Here is a 19,394-nt window from a genome sequence, read left to right on the forward strand (position 1 = left end):
GCATGGTGGCACACGCTGTGGTTCCAGCTACACAAGAGGCTGAAGCGGGAGGATCGCTCGAGCCCAGGAGGTGGAGGCTACAGTGAGCTGTGTTCTCACCACTGCCTTCCTGCCTGGGTGACAAAGCAAGAACCTGTCTCAAAAAAAATTTTTTAATTAAAAAAACAGTGGCTGGTTATACAAGTACATGTGATTAAAGTTAGAGTTGGAGAGAGTTCCACCTGTTTGTTTGGGTTCTGATACTGATGGCAAGCTGTTAAGATTTTCTGAACATTGATTCTGTGCCAGACACTGAACTAAACACTTAGCGTGTTCACGCGTTTAATCCTTATGATAAGCCCGTGAAGCCAATGTAGTGACTAAGACAGAAGCTAGGGTTTGAATCTGCCTCCTCCACACACTAGCTGTATGATCAAGTGACTTGACTTCTCTATGCCTCAGTTTCCTCTTCTATAAAATAGGTATACAAATAGTAACCATCTTGACTGGGTGCGGTGGCTCACGCTTGTAATCCCAGCACTTTGGGAGGCTGAGGTGGGTGGATCACGAGGTCAAGAGATCGAGACCATCCTGGCTAACATGGTGAAACCCTGTCTCTACTGAAAATACAAAAATTAGCTGGTATGCGCCTGTAGTCCCAGCTACTCGGGAGGCTGAGGCAGGAGAATTGTTTGAACCTGGGAGGTAGAGGTTGCAGTGAACCCAGATTGCGCCACTGCACTCCAGCCTGGCAACAGAGTGAGACTCCACCTCAAAAAAAAAAAAAAAAAAAAAAAAAAAGTACCCATCCTGTAAAACTGCTATGAAAATTAGATGAGTTATAGGAACAATATCTGGAACACAGTATGTGCCACAGAAGTATGGCATCATCTTTATCATTATCATCATCATCATCATCACAGGCGAGATAATTGAAGCTCAAAGGAAAGAAGGCTACGCTATTTCCCCACAGTCCAGTTGACCCTCAGGATCATCCTCAAGCCCCTTCCTCCCTCACATTCTTACTCACACGGTTGCTAGGCTGCATTCTTCAAGTCCCCTCCTTTGGATGCCTTGGGAAGTGGGAACATCACCATTTCGCTCTGCTTTGGAAGCCATCGTGCTAGAAGGATAGCAGATGTGGACCTCCTCTCCCTAGGCACCTACCCACCACCCACCATACAACCTCTTCGCCTGGCACGAGGCACTCCTGGGAGCTCTCTCCTGTTTCCACTTGCCATATTGTGTGCTTTTCGAAGAGGATGCAGACAGGCAACCCCATCCCACAGCAGCCCACAACTTTAACAACAAAAGAGAACTCATCAGGCAGTGGCTTCTCAGTGTCTTTCACCACATCTGGGCACACTAATTCAGAACATATGCCACTCAGTCCCAAAGACATGACTCTTTTTTTTTTTTTCCTTTTTTTTTTTTTAACTGTGTGCCTATGCTTACCCAAAGACACTACTGTTATTATTATTATTTTTTTTTTTTTTGGAGACAGAGTCTCGCTATGTCGACCAGGCTGGACTGCAGTGGCGTGATCTCGGCTCACTGCAAGCTCCAGCTCCACCTCCTGGGTTCACGCCATTCTCCCGGCTCAGCCTCCCAAGTAGCTGGGACTACAGGCGCCTGCCACCACGCCCCGCTAATTTTTGGTATTTTTAGTAGATAGGGGTTTCACCGTGGTCTCCATCTCCTGACCTCGTGATCCTCCCACCTCGGGCTCCCAAAGTGCTGGGATTACAGGCGTGAGCCACCACGCCCGGTCTTTTTTTTTTTTTTTTTTTTTTGTCTTAAAAAAAAAAAAAAAAGACAAAGTCTCGTTCTGTCCCCCAGGCTGGAGTGCAGTGGTGCCATCTTGGCTCGCTGCCGCCTCTTTATCCCTGGGCTGAAGCGATTCTCCTGCCTCAGCCTCTTGAGTAGCTGAGATTACAGGCATGCACCACCACACCTGGCTAATTTTTGTCTTTTGGGGTTTTTAATTTTATTTATTTATTTATTTATTTATTTTTTCTTGAGACAGGGTCTCGCTCTGTCCCCCAGGCCAGAGTGCAATGGCATGATCTCAGCTCACTGCAACCTCTGCCTCCCAGGTTCAAGCGATTCTCCTGCCTCAGCCTCCCAAGTAGCTGGGATTACAGGCATGCACCACCATGCCCGGCTTTTTTTTTTTTTTTTTTTTTTTTTTTTTTTTTTTTTTTTGAGACGGAGTCTCGCTCTGCCGCCCAGGCTGGAGTGCAGTGGCCGGATCTCAGCTCACTGCAAGCTCCGCCCCCCGGGTTCCCGCCATTCTCCTGCCTCAGCCTCCCCAGTAGCTGGGACTACAGGCGCCCGCCACCTCGCCCGGCTAGTTTTTTTTTGTATTTTTTAGTAGAGACGGGGTTTCACCATGTTAGCCAGGATGGTCTCGATCTCCCGACCTCGTGATCCGCCCGTCTCGGCCTCCCAAAGTGCTGGGATTACAGGCTTGAGCCACCGCGCCCGGCCCGGCTTTTTTTTTTTTTTTTTCCGCATTTTTAGTAGAGACAGGGTTTCACTATGTTGACCAGGCTAGTCTTGAACTCCTGACCTCAGGTGATCCACCAGCCTCGGCCTCCGAAAAGGCTGGGATTACAGGCGCAAGCCACAGCACCCCACCTAATTTTTGTATTTTTAGTAGAGACACGGTTTCACCATGTTGGCCAGGCTGGTCTCAAACTCCTGACCTCAGGTGATCCACTCGCCTTGGCTTCCCAAAGTGCTGGGATTACAGGTGTGAGCCACCATGCCCAGCAAAGACTGTTCTTAGTGAAGAAAGGAGATAGGAGAAATATATCTGCTAACTGAAGATGATTTTGGTTTGCTCTATACCATTTTTCCCACTCCCACAAACCCCATTACAAGGAGGAAAAAAAAAAAAAGAAATAAAATTTTGACAGCTAGAAAGACCTTACCCAACATAAAAGCATCGTGGATGCATCTGTTTACTCTAAAACTTTCTTGAAGACCTAGTGTGTGCCAGACACTGTGCCGAGTTCAGGACTACACCTCTGCTGATAGAGCCCTTGTGATACAACAATGACTTCTTGTTCTCTGATGGTTTGCTATTCATGTGATTTGAATTAATAATAGTAATAACTCAACATTTCACTGTCCCACTGCCCCGCTGGCTCTCAAGGTTCTACGACTTCTGCAAAGTGCCCTCTCTTTAGGACTTTGTCCATGGTTTCCTTCAGCTCTTTATTTAAGACAGTCGATTTAAACTCATTGTTGGCTGGGCATGGTGGCTCAAGCCTGCAATCCAAGCACTTTGGGAGGCTGAGGCAGGCAGATCACTTGAGGTCAGGAGTTCAAGACCAACCTGGCCAATATGGTGAAACCCTGTCTCCACTAGAAATACAAAAATTAGCTGGGCATGGTGGTGGGCGTCTGTAATCCCAGTTACTTGGGAGGCTGAGGCACGAGAATCACCTGAACCTGGGAGACAGAGGTTGCAGTGAGCCGAGATTACAGCACTGCACACCAGCCTGGGTGATAGACTCCATCTCAAAAAAAAAAAAAAAAGAAGTAATTGTCTAGCCTGGCATTGTGGTGCATACTTGTAGTTCCAGCTACTCAGGAGGCTGAAGCAGGAGACTCACTTGAGCCCAGGAGGTAGAGGCTGCAGTGAGCTATGGAGCTATGGCTGCATCACTGCACTCCAGCCTGAGTGACAGAGGGAGACCCTATCTCTCTAAAAAAAAATTAAATAACTAAAGTGTTTAAAAAGTCATTGCTGGGCTGGGCACAGTGGCTCACGCCTCTAATCCCAGTACTTTGGGAGGCTAAGGCGGGTGGATCACGACGTCAGGAGTTTGAGACCAGCCTGACCAACATGATGATACCCGTCTCTACTAAAAATACAAAAATTAGCTGGGTGTGGTGGCACACGCCTGTAATCCCAGCTACTCAGGAGGCTGAGGCAGGAGAATCGCTTCAACCCCAGAGGCGGAGCTTGCAGTGAGCCAAGATCATGCCACTGCACTCCAGCCTGGACGACAGAGCGGGACTCCATCTCAAAAAAAAAAAAAAAAAAAAAAAAAAAAGGTCATTGCTAGTAAGACCAATACTTGGGCTACCACAAGGACAGTCTTTTTGCCACAAATGAGTGGAACTTTATTATTTCTTTGCATGCCGTGAGGGGTTTTGTTGACATTTTCAATTTATGGCAACACTGAAAATCAGATTCTCCTCCTTCCCCAGGGTCTGCTGTTGCTGTCTATCGTGGGTTGCTGTGGTTTGCTTGTTTGGTAAATTTTCCAAATTATTTTTGTAAAGTCTGTATTCTTTGCCAGTAAAGTTTCTGTTCTTTTTGCTTGTCAGTCAGTTGGTCTTTTGAGAGCTACCTAAAATGGCTGAAGCCAACACATGGGAAAAGAAGGGAAGGGAAGGGGAGGGGAGGGGAGAAGGCAGGCAAGAAGGCAGGCAGAAAACACTATCCTTATCTTTGCAAATTGGATCTGTTTGGGGCACTCTCTCAACGCTTAACCAGGCCATTTATACTCTGCCTTAGCCTTCACTTCCTGCTTGCACAGAGACCGAAGGCCAGCAAGAGATGAAAGCCTAGGGTCTTCTTAGGCCTTTTGTTTGTTTTTGTTTTATTTTGTTTTGTTTTGAGACAGAGTGTCTCACTCTGTCGCCCAGGCTGGAGTGCAGTGGCACAATCTCAGCTCACTGTAACCTCTGCCTCCCAGGTAAAGTGATTCTTCTGTCTCAGCCTCCCAAGTAGCTGGGATTACAGGTGTGTGCCACCACGCCCAGCTAACTTTTTTGTATTTTTAGTAAGGGCAGGATTTCACCATGTTGGTCAGGTTGATCTCGAACTCCTGACCTCAGGTGATCCAACTCCCTTGGCCTCACAAAGTTTCTTAGGCCTTTTCTGAGCATGCAACTGACTACGGGCCTGCACACAGCTTTCTTGATTTCCTCGTTTATGTGGAAGCTTCTAAAAGCCTCTACAGACACACATCTCTTTTTCCAAACTTTTCCTTCCCAGGCTGCCTGGTCTGTCTATTGCTTGTCCCAAGTGTTGTCCCCTGCCCCAGGGTATTTAGGCCAGTACCTATGTCTTTCAATGCTTTTGTCTAAAGCCACCCGGGAAGCCACCCCAGCCCTGAAAATGTCCTGGGTAAAAAGCTCAGAAGCCTTTCTGCTAGTCCTTGGGGAAGTCATCAGACAGACAGGTGAAGACCTACAACCACAATCCTTTTTTTTTTTTTTTTTTTTTTTTTTTGAGACGGAGTCACTCTGTCACCCGGGCTGGAGTTCAGTGGTGCAATCCTGGCTCACTGCAACCTCCGCCTCCCGGGTTCAAGCGATTCTCCTGCTTCAGTCTCCCGAGTAGCTGTGATTACAGGCACCCACCACCATGCCCAGCTAATTTTTTGTATTTTTAGTAGAGATGGGGTTTCACCATGTTGGCCAGGCTGGTCTCAAACTCCTGACCTCGTGATTTGCCCGCCTTGGCCTCTCAAAGTGCTGGGATTACAGGTGTGAGCCACTGCACCCAGCCTACAACCACAATTCTTTGACAGTAAATTCTGTGTACTCCCCCATGCTAGCAACCAGCTCCAAAAGTGCAGGCTGATATCCTCATGGTCCCTGCTGATCTGGAGTTGGGGGGATGTTATGTGGACAAGCAAAAATGCCATCAATCACACTCTCTTACTGCAAAGCAGAGTTTTCTTTTTTGAGATGGACTTTCGCTTTCGCCCAGGTTGGAGTGAAGTGGCGCTATCTTGGCTCACTGCAACCTCTGCCTCCCGGGTTCAAGGGATTCTCCTGCCTCAGCCTCCTGAGTAGCTGGGATTACAGGCACATGTGCCATCATGCCCGGCTAATTTTTGTATTTTTAGTAGAGTCGGGGTTTCACCATGTTGGCCAGGCTGGTCTTGAACTCCTGACCTCAGGTGATTCACCCGCCTTGGCCTCCTAAAGTGCTGGGATTACAGGCATGAGCCACCGCGCCCAGCCTCAGAGCTTTCTTTCTCCAAATCTTCCCTTGGGAGTTAAGTTTGTTTCCCTTTTAAAAAACGAGAAGGGCCGGGCGCGGTGGCTCAAGCCTGTAATCCCAGCACTTTGGGAGGCCGAGACGGGCGGATCACGAGGTCAGGAGATCGAGACCATCCTGGCTAACACGGTAAAACCCCGTCTCTACTAAAACATACAAACAAATCTAGCCAGGCGCGGTGGTGGGCGCCTGTAGTCCCAGCTACTCGGGAGGCTGAGGCAGGAGAATGGCGTGAAGCCAGGAGGCGGAGCTTGCAGTGAGCTGAGATCCGGCCACTGCACTCCAGCCTGGGCTACAGAGCAAGACTCTGTCTCAAAAAAATAAATGAATAAAAATAAAAAACGAGAAGGCTGGGTGCTGTGGCTCAAGTCTGTAATCCCAGCACTTTGGGAGGGAGGCTGAGGCTGGTGAATTGCTCTAGCTCAGGAGTTCAAGACCAGCCTGGGCAACATAGTAAAACCCTGTCTCTACAAGAAATCCAAAAATTAGCCTGGCGTGGTGGCTTGCGCCCACGATCCCACCTACTCTGAGGCTGACGTGGGAGGTCAAGGCTGCAGTGAGCTGAGATTGCACCATGGCACTCCAGTCTGAGGGATAGAGTGAGACCCCATCTCAAAACAAATGAAATATAACAAAAAGGGTCTAGACCCCAGAGTACTTCAGACCTTGATTCTGACAGTTTTTGCCACCTCATTAGTTGTGTTGGGAGCCTTGTAATTCCCTGCTCCACCATTTTGGGCCGCACAGTACCCTTAAAGTACTCCTGTCTCTGGGAAAATTCCTACATTGTGAGTCTATAGATTCCCTAGGTGGAGGTCAGGACTTGTTTTCCCCATCTCCCTTGCAGCTAGTAACCCCCTCAGTTCCTAGGAAGATTGGCTCTCCATCTCACAAATATGTTATTTTTTTAAATGGATTTTTCTGGGTTTTTTTGAGACAGAGTTTTGCTCTTATTGCCCAGGCTGGAGTGTGTACAGTGGCACCATCTCGGCTCACTGCAACCTCCGCCTCCTGGCTTCAAGCAATTCTCCTGCCTCAGCCTCCCGAGTAGCTGGGATTACAGGTGTGCGCCACCAGGTCCAGCAAATTTTTGTATTTTTAATAGAGACAGGGTTTCACCCTGTATGTTGGCCAGGTGGTCTCAAACTCCTGACCTCAGGTGATCCACCTGCCTTGGCCTCCCAAACTGCTGAGATTACAGGCATGAGCCACCGCACCTGGTCAAGATTTTTTTTTCTTTTTTTGAGACACATTATCTGTCTGTCACCCAGGCTAGAGTGCAGTGGCACAAACATGACTCACTACAGCCTTGACCCCCTAGGCTCAAGCAGTCCTACCACCTTAGCCTCCTGAGTAGCTGGGACTCATGCCACCACACCCAGCTAATTTTTTTTTTTGTAGAGACAGTTACCCAGGCTGATCTCAAACTCTGGGCTCAAGTGATGCTCCCACCTCAGCCTCCCACAGTGCTGGGATTACAGGTGTTAGCCACCACTCCCAGCTCTTAAAAACAAATTTACTCCTGACCACGAAGGTGTTCCTGTCCACTCAGGATCTTATGTTCAGTACTGGCTCAGCACAGTCTGCAGCCCTAAACATCCACTTCATAACCAACAGTGCTCAGGTCCCAAAGAATGTCTCATTTCTGCGAGTGCAGTGGCTCACGCCTGTAATCCCAGCACTTTGGGAGGCCGAGGCGGGGAGATCACCTGAGGTTGGAAGTGACATTTCACTTGGCTCTTGGGAATATCTTTGGAGAGAAAAAGGCATTCCAGGTGGGATGAACCGGGAGTGAAGGCTGAAGTGCATCATGTATGGAGCCCTCTGAGGATTCGGGATTGGCAAGTATGTCTTAGGCAACAACGGATTCGACTGAAAAGCCAAGTGAGATTCAGAGTTGAGGTCTCCCAGAGCTTGCTTTCTCCCTGGCCAGGAGCTGAAAGTGAACTTCCTAGCCTGGGGTGAAGCTGTCTTCTCAGGTGTTGGTCCAGACCTAGATTCAAACTCTGCCTTGCCCAGAGACCTGTGTGCTCTTTCACCTGTCACTTCTGACCCTGAGGTGAGACAATAGCCTCTAAGCGAGGACACTTGGCATGCACCAGTATAGATGTGTTGCTGAATGTAGAGGTACTTGGCAGTGGTTCCTTGGTCTTTTGAATGACAAATTTCTTTCAACCTCTGGTCAAAGGCTCTATGGAGTGTCTCCATAAAAATGCCTAGGTGTTAAGTTTTGCATGCATTTTCAGATAGTGCAGTATATTCCTGATACCTGCGGCTCTGAGGCTGAGAACTGCATAGGTGCTGAGATCCCTTTTACTATGACCCAAAACCATCTAGGCAGGAATGGGTGATCCAGATGCTATCACCCTCTTCCCACTCCGGGGCCTCTGCCTGGCAGCGGCAGCAGCGTGCTGGGAGGAAGCTGGGATCACCCCACAGAAATACTTGGCTCTGAGCCAAGACATCCTGCCGGCAGGAACCTAAATTGTCTTCAGACCTTCAAACCCTAGGGTCTAGTCCCACACCAAGCAGCCCTGGGTCACAAAGTCACTTACAGGATCTGAGGAACAGGGGGTAAGGCCATCTGCTTCCTTGCCATGTTGTTAAATCCATCAACCACACCACCCCTATCGTATTTCTCCCACTCCTGACCACTTCAAAGGACAGAGGATCCCCACAAAATGGTGACAACAAATGGAGCCATTTTCATATCCTAAGTGTCCAGAAAGAAATCGACTATTCACTCAATCAACATGTAAGTGACTGAGGCATCCTTACACGCCAAACTAAGTTTTCCCAAAGGCCCAGGCTTAGAACTGATTCTGGCCCTGAGTCTGGAATCACAGGGAACACACAATATGAACTATCTGCCAAAAGGGCAGACATGAAAGTAGACACGACCCTCCTCTTCTAAGCTCTCATGCGCCTCTCAGAACCTGAAGCCTAACACGTGAAATGTGGCAAATAGCCAGGCACAGTGGCGGGCGCCTGTATTCCCAAATCCACAAGAGGCTGAGTGGGGAGGACTGCTTGGGGCGAATAGCCACTGCACTCCAGCCTGGGCACCCAAGTGAAACCCTCTCTTTTTTCTTGAGACGGAGTTTTGCTCGTTACCCAGGCTGGAGTGCAATGGCACGATCTCAGCTCACTGCAACCTCCGCCTCCTGGGAGGCTGCAGGCTAGGGACCAGAGACACAATGGTTAAACAAGTCACAGCCCTGTGATCCTAGAGATTACAACCCTGGCATAAGAAAATCCTTCTGGACTCACTGTCCCCAGGCCTGTGACTATCACGTGCCAAGTACGCTTTACACAATTTCATTTTTCCCTCAACTCGGGGATGGGTTTTGCATCATTCCCATTACAGATAAGGATGTTGAGGCTACTGAGTGGAAGAGAAAACCTGAGTTCTGGTGCTGGACTTCAAAACTCATGTGAATTACTCACAGCCTCCCAAACATCAGAGGCCCCAAACACGCCTCTCAACTCACTTCTCACAAATAGGGGCCTTATCTGCCCCATCTCTAGGGCCCTTTTGTAACATTTGTAGCTATTTCCCACATATTACAAAGGTAGGCCCTCCTTTCAGGAAGTTCATCCGCGCCCCTTCCTAAGGTAGCTTCTCTCCCCGCTTGGCACACCACCTGGGTAGCCAAGGGCAGAGCAGAGACTGGGGGACACGCCCCAGTACCGGGTCAGCACCAACTACCCCGTCAGTGATCACCAGTGCCCACCACACTTCAATGGGCACCTCCAAGTGGCACCGGATCCTCTTGGAACAATTCCTAAGGCCGGGCGTGGTGGCTCACACCTGTAATCCCAGCACTTTGGGAGGCCGAGGCGGGCAGATCACTTGAGATCAGGAGTTCGAGACCAGCCTGGCCAACATGGTGAAACCCGTCTCTACTAAAAACACAAAAATTAACCAGACATGGTGGCGCACACCTATAATCTCAGCTACTCGGGAGGCTGAGGCACAAGAACTACTTGAACCTGGGAAGCGGAGGTTGCAGTGAGTCAAGATCATGCACTGCACTCCAGCCTGTGTGACAGAGCGTCTTAAAAAAAAAAAAAAAAAAAATCCCATCAAGTATTTCTTACGGTGGTCAGTGACAAAAGCAAGATCTAAAATCCTATCTACAGAATAATCCTAGCCAGGCAAAATAAACTCATTAAAAACTAACAGAAAATACTGAAATATAGGCCAGGTGTGGTGGCTCATGGCTGTAATCCCAGCACCTTGGGAGGCCGAGGTGGGCTGATCGCGTGAGGCCAAGAGTTCAAGACCAGCCTGGGCAACACGGCGCAACCCCGTCTCTATTAAAATATAAAAATTAGCCAGGTGTGACGACACACATCTGTAATTCCAGGCTTCTCAGGCGGCTGAGACAGGACAATTACTTGAACCCGGGAGGTGAAGACTGCAGTGAGCCAAGATTGCACCACTGCACTCCTCCTGAGCAACAGAGTGAGACTCTGTCTCAAAAAAAAAAAAATGAAATGTAACTAAAATATTTAGTGTCAAATACCTGGTTTTGGTAGACAGCAGGGGTGACTGTTTTCTTATGCATATTGGTTTCATAAGAACTTTTTCCCTTGGCTGTATTAGTCACTTCAGGGAATCGCATTCACCAATAAACGAAGCAACGGCATGCTGCCGCAGACGCTCCGGCTACACTGCTGTGAAGGCTCAAAACGACCAAGTGGAAGCACCAGAGTCCATGAGGCATTTTATTTGTAAATGTATGTATTACATCCCTAGAAAAAGAATCCCAGGATTTTCCCTCCTGTGTGTTTTCGTCTTGCTTCTTCATGGTCCATGATGCCAGCTGAGGTTGTCAGTACAATGAAACTATGGAGTGGAAAAAGAAAATGCTGGTAAGTTTAATAGTTCAACATAGTGCCTTCTAGTGCAGAAAAGCATCAACACTCATTAGTGGTTAAGGGTGCTTTCCTGTGGAGCACACAGGAACTGACAGTGCCACTGCTGGTGCCTCATGTAGCATATGAGCATGACTCCTGCAACCAACAGAGCCAAATCCAGAGAGCGGAGCCACACAATCACACAGCCCTGATATCTGCCTCACACAGCCCTGACTTCTGCCTACACCACGAAACAAACTTGACTGAAAACAAAGGCATCTAGGAACCCCCTTAACTTCAAATGTCACTTTCTGCTCTCAGGTAAGGAGACTTGAAAGTATTCACATCAATTTGAGTTTGAATTGTGTTTCTGCGATGCACCGTGTAACTATTACATGGAGACATGTTCATGTGTACAGTGAGTGGCTGCTTCATTAGCTACTGTGGGGATCACTGTAACAAGCATACAGTATGCAAATGTGCGGCATTAAAATCAGTTATCGTAATTACAAAGAGAAATGATTTTCGTAAGAGAATGCTGTACGTGTAATACAGCAACCATGAAGTGAGAATACATTCAACCAAGGCACCAGACGCGTAATTTGGAGGATATAAATTCTTAACCACAAAGATACACATTTACTGTGTCAGCTCATAAAGCGTTTTACCAAAATTAAATCAGGTGATAAACAGAGGACTATTACCACTTTTACAGATGAAGAAATCAAGGCTATGACTTGCCCAGATCTCATGGCTTTAAAGCAGAAAAACAAGGATTTGAACTCAGACAGGCTCTTAAGGACAAAGATTCCCAAACGAAGTTTTCCCAAAGGCCAAGGCTTAGAACTGATTCTGGCCGAGTCTGGGATCACAGGGAACACACAATATGAACTATCTGCCAAAAGGGCAGACATGAAACACAACCCTCCTCTTCCGCCAGTCTAAGCTCTCACGCGCCTCTCAGAACCTGAAGCCTAACACGTGAAATGTGGCAAACAGCCAGGCACGGTGGCGGGCGCCTGTATTCCCAAATCCATAAGGGGCGGAGTGGGGAGGACTGCTTGGGGCCAGGAAGCCAAGGCTGTAGTGTGTTATGACCACACTTGTGAATAGCCACTGCACTCCAGCCTGGGCACCGAAGTGAAACCCTGTCCCTCTCTCTTTTTTCTTGAGACAGAATTTCGCTCTTATTGCCCAGGCTGGAGTGCAGTGGCATGATCTCAGCTCACTGCAATGTCCGCCTCCTGGGTTCAAGCAATTCTCCTGCCTCAGGCTCCCGAGTAGCTGGGATCACAGGCGTGAGCCACCAGGCCTGGCTAATTTTGTATTTTAGGTAGAGACGGGGTTTCTCCATGTTGGTCAGGCTGGTCTCGAACTCCCAACCTCAGGTGATCCGCCCGCCTTGGCCTCCCAAAGTGCTAGGATCACAGGTGTGAGCCACTGCGCCTGACCAACCCTGTCTCTATTTAAAGAGAAAAAAAAGAAATACGGGTAACACTTGACGTAATTATTAGGTCAAAATGGTTGAGAGTAGACAAATTACCACTGCTTTGCTTTAAAAAGGAAAAAAACAACAAAAAAAAAAACCTCAAGTCAAACTCCACCACAGCAATTCTTAAGCATTAACTTCTTTTAATTAAGGAAAGGCCAACTTACCCAAACTGGCGGGATGGAAGCAGGTTATTCTGCCATTTTTCTAGATCTTTGAGTTGCACATCAAATCTGGGGCTGATCACTCCACACTATAAAATAACAACAACAAAAACAAAAAAAGTCTTCACTTTACCAATGAAGAGAAAAACTGAGTAACTCAAGCTGACATTGATAAACGAACAGTCCTCCAAACCAACCAAACCAGCATTCAGATGGGTACCTATTCTGTGCACAATTCTTGACATACTTTTCAAAAAATACACTTAAGTAAGACTATGCCCGCTTACGAGGCCCACCACGTGCCTAGAAGAAAAAGCAAAGACATGAAAAGAAATGGCACAAGGCAATACATGGCAGTGTCCAGCCACTGGCGTGCTCCCTGTTGGCTAGAGAACTGTCCAGAATGATCAGATTTTACATAGCCAAGAGATCAAGTCTTGACAAGAGAGACTATAGCCAACCCTTTCTTATATAGTAAGACTGAAATAAAATCGTAGGGTCTCAAATCCTGAAGCTCATAAGCTAAAAACTACAAATTATTAGAATATCTAAGGAACACGCTGCACCAGCAGCGAACTAAGAACACTGCTCCCACCAATGAAGTACCATTACATATTTCCAAGGAACAATGTCCTACATCCCCAGGCAAATTTTTCCAAATGAATGTGACAGAATGATGGAAGGCAGAAAGAGCAAAGGGCTTGCAATTATCTCATCTCGTGGCTACCAGGACACGGCAACAATGATCCTCCCAAGTACGAGCTCACCAAGGGCTGTCATCCCTCAACTACATGCCAGCCCTAAAACACTACTGAAGAAAGTCCACCAACTGATGTCCACTAACTGAAGACCCTCTGCTCACAAAATCTGCTCTAAAATCACAGGCACACTTGAAAAACACTTCCAAAAGCAGAGACTGACCCACAGAAACTGAAAATGGGCTTGTCAGAAAGGCCTAACTGCATTACCCTCAGGAAGCCTGCTTAAGTTCTCCTACTATTACCCCATCAGCTATGCTGTGACTTGACTAACAATGCCAATCTCACAGCAGATGAAAGAAATGCAGGGACAGAAATATGGGGAAACTAGTTTAGTCCAAGCAAACTGTAGTGAAAGATCTTCCCCAAAGTCTGCCGCACTCTGCATCCAAGTTTTTATGTTGATTCCAGCAGCAAAAATCCTTCTCACTGTGGTAGAATTAAAACAGCATACCCTCTCCCAACTAAGAAGAATCCTAAGAGGATGTGATCAAGCCCAGAATGTTAATCAGTCTAGTCTTTACACACTATCTTACTTCCAAGCTCAATTTCCACGCTAAGGGTAGGTCAATGTCTTGCATGAAAGTGATGGAGGGGGACATTCTCTTATAAATGGGGAGAAATGAAATTCCAAGAAACCAAAAATTGTTTACTTTGCAGAAAGTCACAGAGCAGGCCAGGCGCTGTGGATCACCTGAGGTCAGGAGTTCCAGACCAGCCTGGCCAACATGGCAAATCCCCGTCTTTACTAAAGATACAAAAATTAGCCCGGCATGGTGCCACGCACCTGTAATCCCAGCTACTAGGGAGGCTGAGGTAGGAGAATCGCTTGAACCTGGGAGACGGAGGTTGCAGTGGCCAAGATGGTGCCACTGCACTCCAGCCTGGGTGAGAGTGAGACTCCGTCTCAAAAAAAGAGCACAGAGCAGCAGGGCCTGCATGTCAACTGTTATAGGCTAGAATTTTTCAAAGTAGCACACAACAGAACAAGGGTGCCATAAATAAGTTCCATTTACAGAATGCTCTGTTCAAACTTATTTCTCGGCTGGGCCCAGTGACTCACGCCTGCAATCCTGGCACTCTGGGAGGCTGAGGTGGGAGGATCACGTGAGCCCAGAAGTTTAAGACAAATCTAAGCAACATAGCGAGATCCCACCTCTACAAAAAAGTTTTAAAAAAATTAGCAGTCACAGTGGCATGCACCAGTATTCCCAGCTACTCAGGAGGCTGAGGTGGGAGGATGGCTTGAGCTAAGGAAGCTGCAGTGAGCCAAGACGGTGCCACTGCACTTCAGCCTAGGCCAGAGCAAGAATATCTCAAAGGAAATATAAATAAAAATAAATAAATCCTACTTTGAGGTGGGGTTCTAACGGCTACATACAACTAAAACACAACATGACATACTGAAAATTACTCTTGCAAGTTCTTTAAATCTTATGGAGTCTTGCCCTGACACCCAGGCTGGAGTGCAGTGGTGCGATATCCAGCACACTATAACCTCTGCCTGCCAGGTTCAAGCAATTCTCCTGCCTCAGCCTCCCAAGTAGCTGGGATTACAGGTGCCCGCCACTGCACCTGGCTAGTTCTTGTATTTTTAGTAGAGACGAGGTTTCACCATGCTGGCCAGGCTGGTCTCAAACTCCTGACCTCGCGATCCACCTGCCTCAGCCTCCCAAAGTGCTGGGATTACGGGCGTGAGCCACCGCACCCAGCCAGTTCTTCAAATCTTTAATAAATACTTCAGCAACTCACTTTCTGGGTCTCTTTCCCCTCATCTGTTGCAGTAGACACAGGGGTGTCCAAGGGAGGGAATACAGACATGGGCTCTTAGTTTCTGTTTCTAGTTGGGCCAGTAAGGCCACTCTTCATCCCTCTTTTCCATTTATCACTAGAGACAGAAACTAAATACCATGGTTTCAGGCTGCTAAAAGTCTAAAACAAAACAACAAAATTAGGCAGGCTGGACAAGCTTGGACTAGAGGATCTGCCTCTTTGCAAATCTGAAAGCTACAAACCTGATAGGAAGCACAGTGGACACCTCAACTAGCTTAATACCTGCCCCCAAAACACACACAATCACTTAAACCACAAAATCAGTTTTACTTGGTTAAGGTGTTGACAAGTCAAACTGAAAAGCAACATAGACCCCAAAGACCTATGCCAGCAAAAACAGAAAAAGTATTAATATTGCTATTTAGAAAGCCCCATTTACTCAAAGATTCCATCCAAAAAACCCAACACATCACTGAGAGGAAGGACACAGCTTCTTGGACAAAAGGCTCAGTGGCCTTGAGCCACCCAAGTTCAAGCCAGTGAGGCGGGTAGTGTTAACATCCAATATTTAAACACCCGTACCCGTACCGCCGCTGGTTTCACCCCCCATCTCCCCTGAGACAGCTTATACCCCATACAAACACTAGGTCAACTGACATAATTCTAGCACAATCAACCCAGGAGAACAAATGAAGTTATATGTGTCAATATTTAAATCTTTTTAAAGTAACTGGATAAAGCAAGTATGGCACCACTACTCAGTATTTCCAAAGGCAATTACAACATCTAACGCCACATTACAAAATTCTTAAAGCTTTGAAATGTGTATATCACTCATTCTTACCTTGTTTAGCCTGCCTGTAAGGTTCACAACAATTTTCCCAGCTCTGTGATCATCAATGATTTCAAATTCGCCAATGTAACCTACAAAAGATAACTGACTGGATTAAATAAAAGACATCAACTTGAGAGCTACACCTCTGTGCTCCAGCCTACCCAATTCTTCAGTCTCCCATCATCACCTCAGTGACTGCTTCTCCAAGAAGTTGGGGGGAAGACAGTTGATCTGTATCAGAACTAATTTTTACAACCTAACACGTAAGATTTAGGAGACAATACCCAAAACAATCCACCTTGCAATTCTGAAAGAAATTATTTTCCCCTTGACCCTTCCTTCACTGCTTCCCACTCCCAAAGGCTACCTTGTGCCAAAGAAGTGCAATAATCCAATCTTTTCTCTCAAGGGGCTCTGAGAAGATCTCAAGAGTCCTTTCGGGTTTGTTTTTTTTTTTTTTGAGATGGAGTCTTGTGCTGTTGCCCAGGCTGGAGTGCAGTGGCCGATCTCGGCTCATTGCAGCCTCCACCTCCCGGGTTCAAGCAATTCTCCCTGCCTCAGTCTCCCGAAGAGCTGGGATTTTTTTTTTTTAGTAGAGACGAGGTTTTGCCATGTTGGACAGGCTGGTCTCGAAATGAGCTCAGGAGTCCTTTCAATGACTTGGTTTCATTTAGCTCCCAAATACCTAGCAGAGCTCCTTCTTCCAGCAGTCCTACTCTAAGTGACTCTTTAGAAGTTTCAGACTATCCCCTCCTCCACAGCCCACAAGTCAATTGCATTCGTTCTCAGGTATGACAGACATACTTCGGTCCCCCCTAATTAATTTCTACAGGACTCATTTCTTAAAGAGTCTCACATCAAAACAAAAACACAGCGGCAGCAGACTTACCATGCTTCATCATCACAGTGAGAAACCGGACGATGACTTTGGAGCACGGCCTAATAAGCACCTGGCGTTTGCCTCTCTTTTCGGCATTGTTGATGCTCTTGAGAGCATCAGCCAGGACATTCATGCGCACCATTGTGGCTGTTCAGGGAAGACAAAACAGGAGCTTTTACTGGCATTGCCAACAGCAACAGATACTCACCAACCAACACACTTCGGAAGTATCCTTTTCTTTCTGGCCCCACCTTGGCGAAGTTCTCTTAAGTCTGAGAAGGCTGCTTCTCCATTTCCCACCACCCAGGAAAATTCCTATTTACTACGGTTGTTGTAAACAGGTTATCAGGACGTCAGTCTGCACATTTTTAAATTCACTCATTCACTAACCACTCTTCTTTGAATCATGCCACACTCCAACGTCTGGAGGTAATGAAATGTGGGACAAAATCCACTTGACACAAGAAAACGACAGAACTAGCAGAAACTGCCAGCTACCGAAACGAAAACATAGGCTATAGTCGATCAGTGATTCAGAACAGAAGCAGAGTATCATCGGCAACATTTTCCAAATTGCTGAAAATCAGCAGATTCTGTACTATTAACATTGCACTTTAGAACAGTTCACTCTCACCTACCATGAACACATCAATTAAACTAAACATCCATCTTTGTACCATTTAAAATTGCGTCCAACAGCAAGTGCCACAGTGGCAAACAGAAACATTTTACACACTGTCAGACTGGACAGTATGTCCAGGCTCTTCTAATGGGCACGGACGGCACAATACACTGAAGTTCTGAAAGCCCTTAAGTATGGAGACCAAAGTGCCAATAGTAAAGAGTAAAACTTAAATCTCTCCCCTTAAGTTCAAAAGTGTCTAAAGAAAAACTCCGCGGCCCAGAAGATCCAAATTGGCACCCAGCAAACTGCCAACCCCGGCACGATGCAGCTTTTACCTGCCGGGTGGCCTCAGCCTCCCAAGCTCCCAGCGCGGCCCCAGCTACGAGAAGCTGCACCGCCCACCAGCCCCGATGCTGCCCGCCGCCCGGGGCCAAGGCGCAGCCTCAGCACTACAGGGAGATTCAGACGCTGTAGCCCGAACCGAGTTACTGCCTAGCTAGGCAGTCGAAGGTTCCGGCTCCCGCCAGCGCTGCGGCCTGCACCCCATGCACCGGGATCCCCGGAGTGCACAGTCTGGGCGCCCGGGCATGGCTCTCCTCTATGCTTGTCCAGGAACCGGCAAGGCCAGGATCCTCCGCCAAGGAGGGGTCCAGCCTCCTCGCAGGACACTGAGACCGAACCTTAGATTGCAGGATTGCGCCGATGGCAGACGGATGAAATTGGAGCTCTCAGAGAGTGCTACTCACCGGCGCGGAAAGATGGCGGAAAGGGAACGGGAGGGGAGAGCGCACGGAGTTATGGGAAGTGGGAGAACTATCGCGAGACTTTCAAAGGACCGGCAAAAACAGGGACCGCCTGGGAGGAGGAGAAGGGGAAGGGAAAGGCGGAGCCTCCTCAGGGGTTGGCAGTTGAGAGTCGATGGAATCGACCTTCCTCGGTGCGGCCTGGGAGAGGCAAAGTGAGCAGTTCATTGGAGGTTCGTCTACTTTTTTTTTTTTTTTTTTTTTTGAGACGGAATTTCGCTCCTGTAGCCCAAGCTGGAGTGCAGTGGCGTGATCTCGGCTCACTGCAACCTCCGACTCCCGGGTTCAAGTGATTTCTCCTGCCTCAGCCTCCTGAGTAGCTGGGACTACAGACGCGCGCCACCACGCCCGGCTAATTTTTGTATTTTTAATAGAGATGGGGTTTCCCCATTTTGGCGAAGATGTTCTTGATCTCCTGACCTTGCAGTCCGCCCACCTCGGCCTCCGAAGGTGCTGGGATTACAGGCGGGAGCCACCGCTTGGGCCTTAATTTTTATTTTATTTTACTTTTGATACAGAGTCTCGCTCTGTCACCCAGGCTGGAGTCCAGTGGCGCGATCTTGGCGCACTGCAGCCTCTGCCTCCCGGGTTCAAGCGATTCTCCTGCTTCAGCCTCATGAGTAGCTGGGATTACAGGCACACGCCATCACACCCGGCTAATTTTTGTATTTTTAGTAGACGGGGGTTTCACCATGTTGGCCAGGCTGGTCTCGAACTCCTGACATCAAGTGATCTGCCCACCTCAGCCTACCAAGGTGCTGGGATTACAGGCGTGAGCCACCACACCTGGCTGAAATATTTTTTTAATTAAAAAATAAGTAAAGCTCAGACAAAAGTCACCCAACAATTGTTTACTGAGCACTCTTGTACCAGACACTAGCAAGGCCCTGGGGTACGAGGTGCCCACACAGGAACCATTTAGCCAGTTCTGTCCCTGCCGGTGCTTCCAGCTTCGTCCTCTCTCATATGTCATAGTTGGCCCCTGCTCGTTCATTGCATTTCCTCTTCCCTCTAGCATGCTGCCTGGAATATGTGGTAAATAAATAAACTTAAACCTTTTATTTTTGTTCTTCTTTAAAATTTTTCATAGACAGGGTCCTGCTCTGTTGCCCAGGCTAGAGTGCAGGGGTACACTCAGCTCAATGCAACCTCAAACTCACGGACTCCAGTGAACCTCCTGCCCAGGTCTCCCAA

The 19,394-nt window shown here is 47.8% G+C and overlaps 1 protein-coding gene and 1 long non-coding RNA gene across 3 annotated transcripts; one reads left to right on the forward strand and one right to left on the reverse strand.

The window, feature by feature from the left end:
• Positions 1-7,237: 7,237 nt before the first annotated feature.
• On the forward strand, positions 7,238-12,129 carry LOC144338079 (uncharacterized). The gene is made up of 2 exons (XR_013411850.1): positions 7,238-7,801; positions 10,425-12,129. It is a non-coding gene; the product is annotated as an uncharacterized LOC144338079 (long non-coding RNA).
• RPS15A (ribosomal protein S15a) lies at positions 10,715-18,171 on the reverse strand. Of its 2 annotated transcripts, none has more exons than XM_015125708.2 (5): positions 18,144-18,171; positions 16,782-16,919; positions 15,902-15,981; positions 12,530-12,615; positions 10,715-10,862 (listed from the first exon to the last, which is right to left on the reverse strand). In XM_015125708.2, the coding sequence occupies exons 2-5, from the start codon at positions 16,912-16,914 to the stop codon at positions 10,769-10,771; spliced, it is 393 nt and encodes a 130-aa protein (XP_014981194.1). In that variant the 5' UTR covers positions 16,915-16,919; positions 18,144-18,171; the 3' UTR covers positions 10,715-10,768. The 2 variants fall into 2 exon arrangements, with proteins under 2 accessions (XP_014981194.1, XP_014981195.1); XM_015125709.3 differs by having other exon boundaries at positions 18,078-18,168.
• Positions 18,172-19,394: the final 1,223 nt, after the last annotated feature.

Source organism: Macaca mulatta, chromosome 20 (genome assembly GCF_049350105.2).
Source record: "Macaca mulatta isolate MMU2019108-1 chromosome 20, T2T-MMU8v2.0, whole genome shotgun sequence".
Lineage (NCBI taxonomy): Eukaryota > Metazoa > Chordata > Mammalia > Primates > Cercopithecidae > Macaca > Macaca mulatta.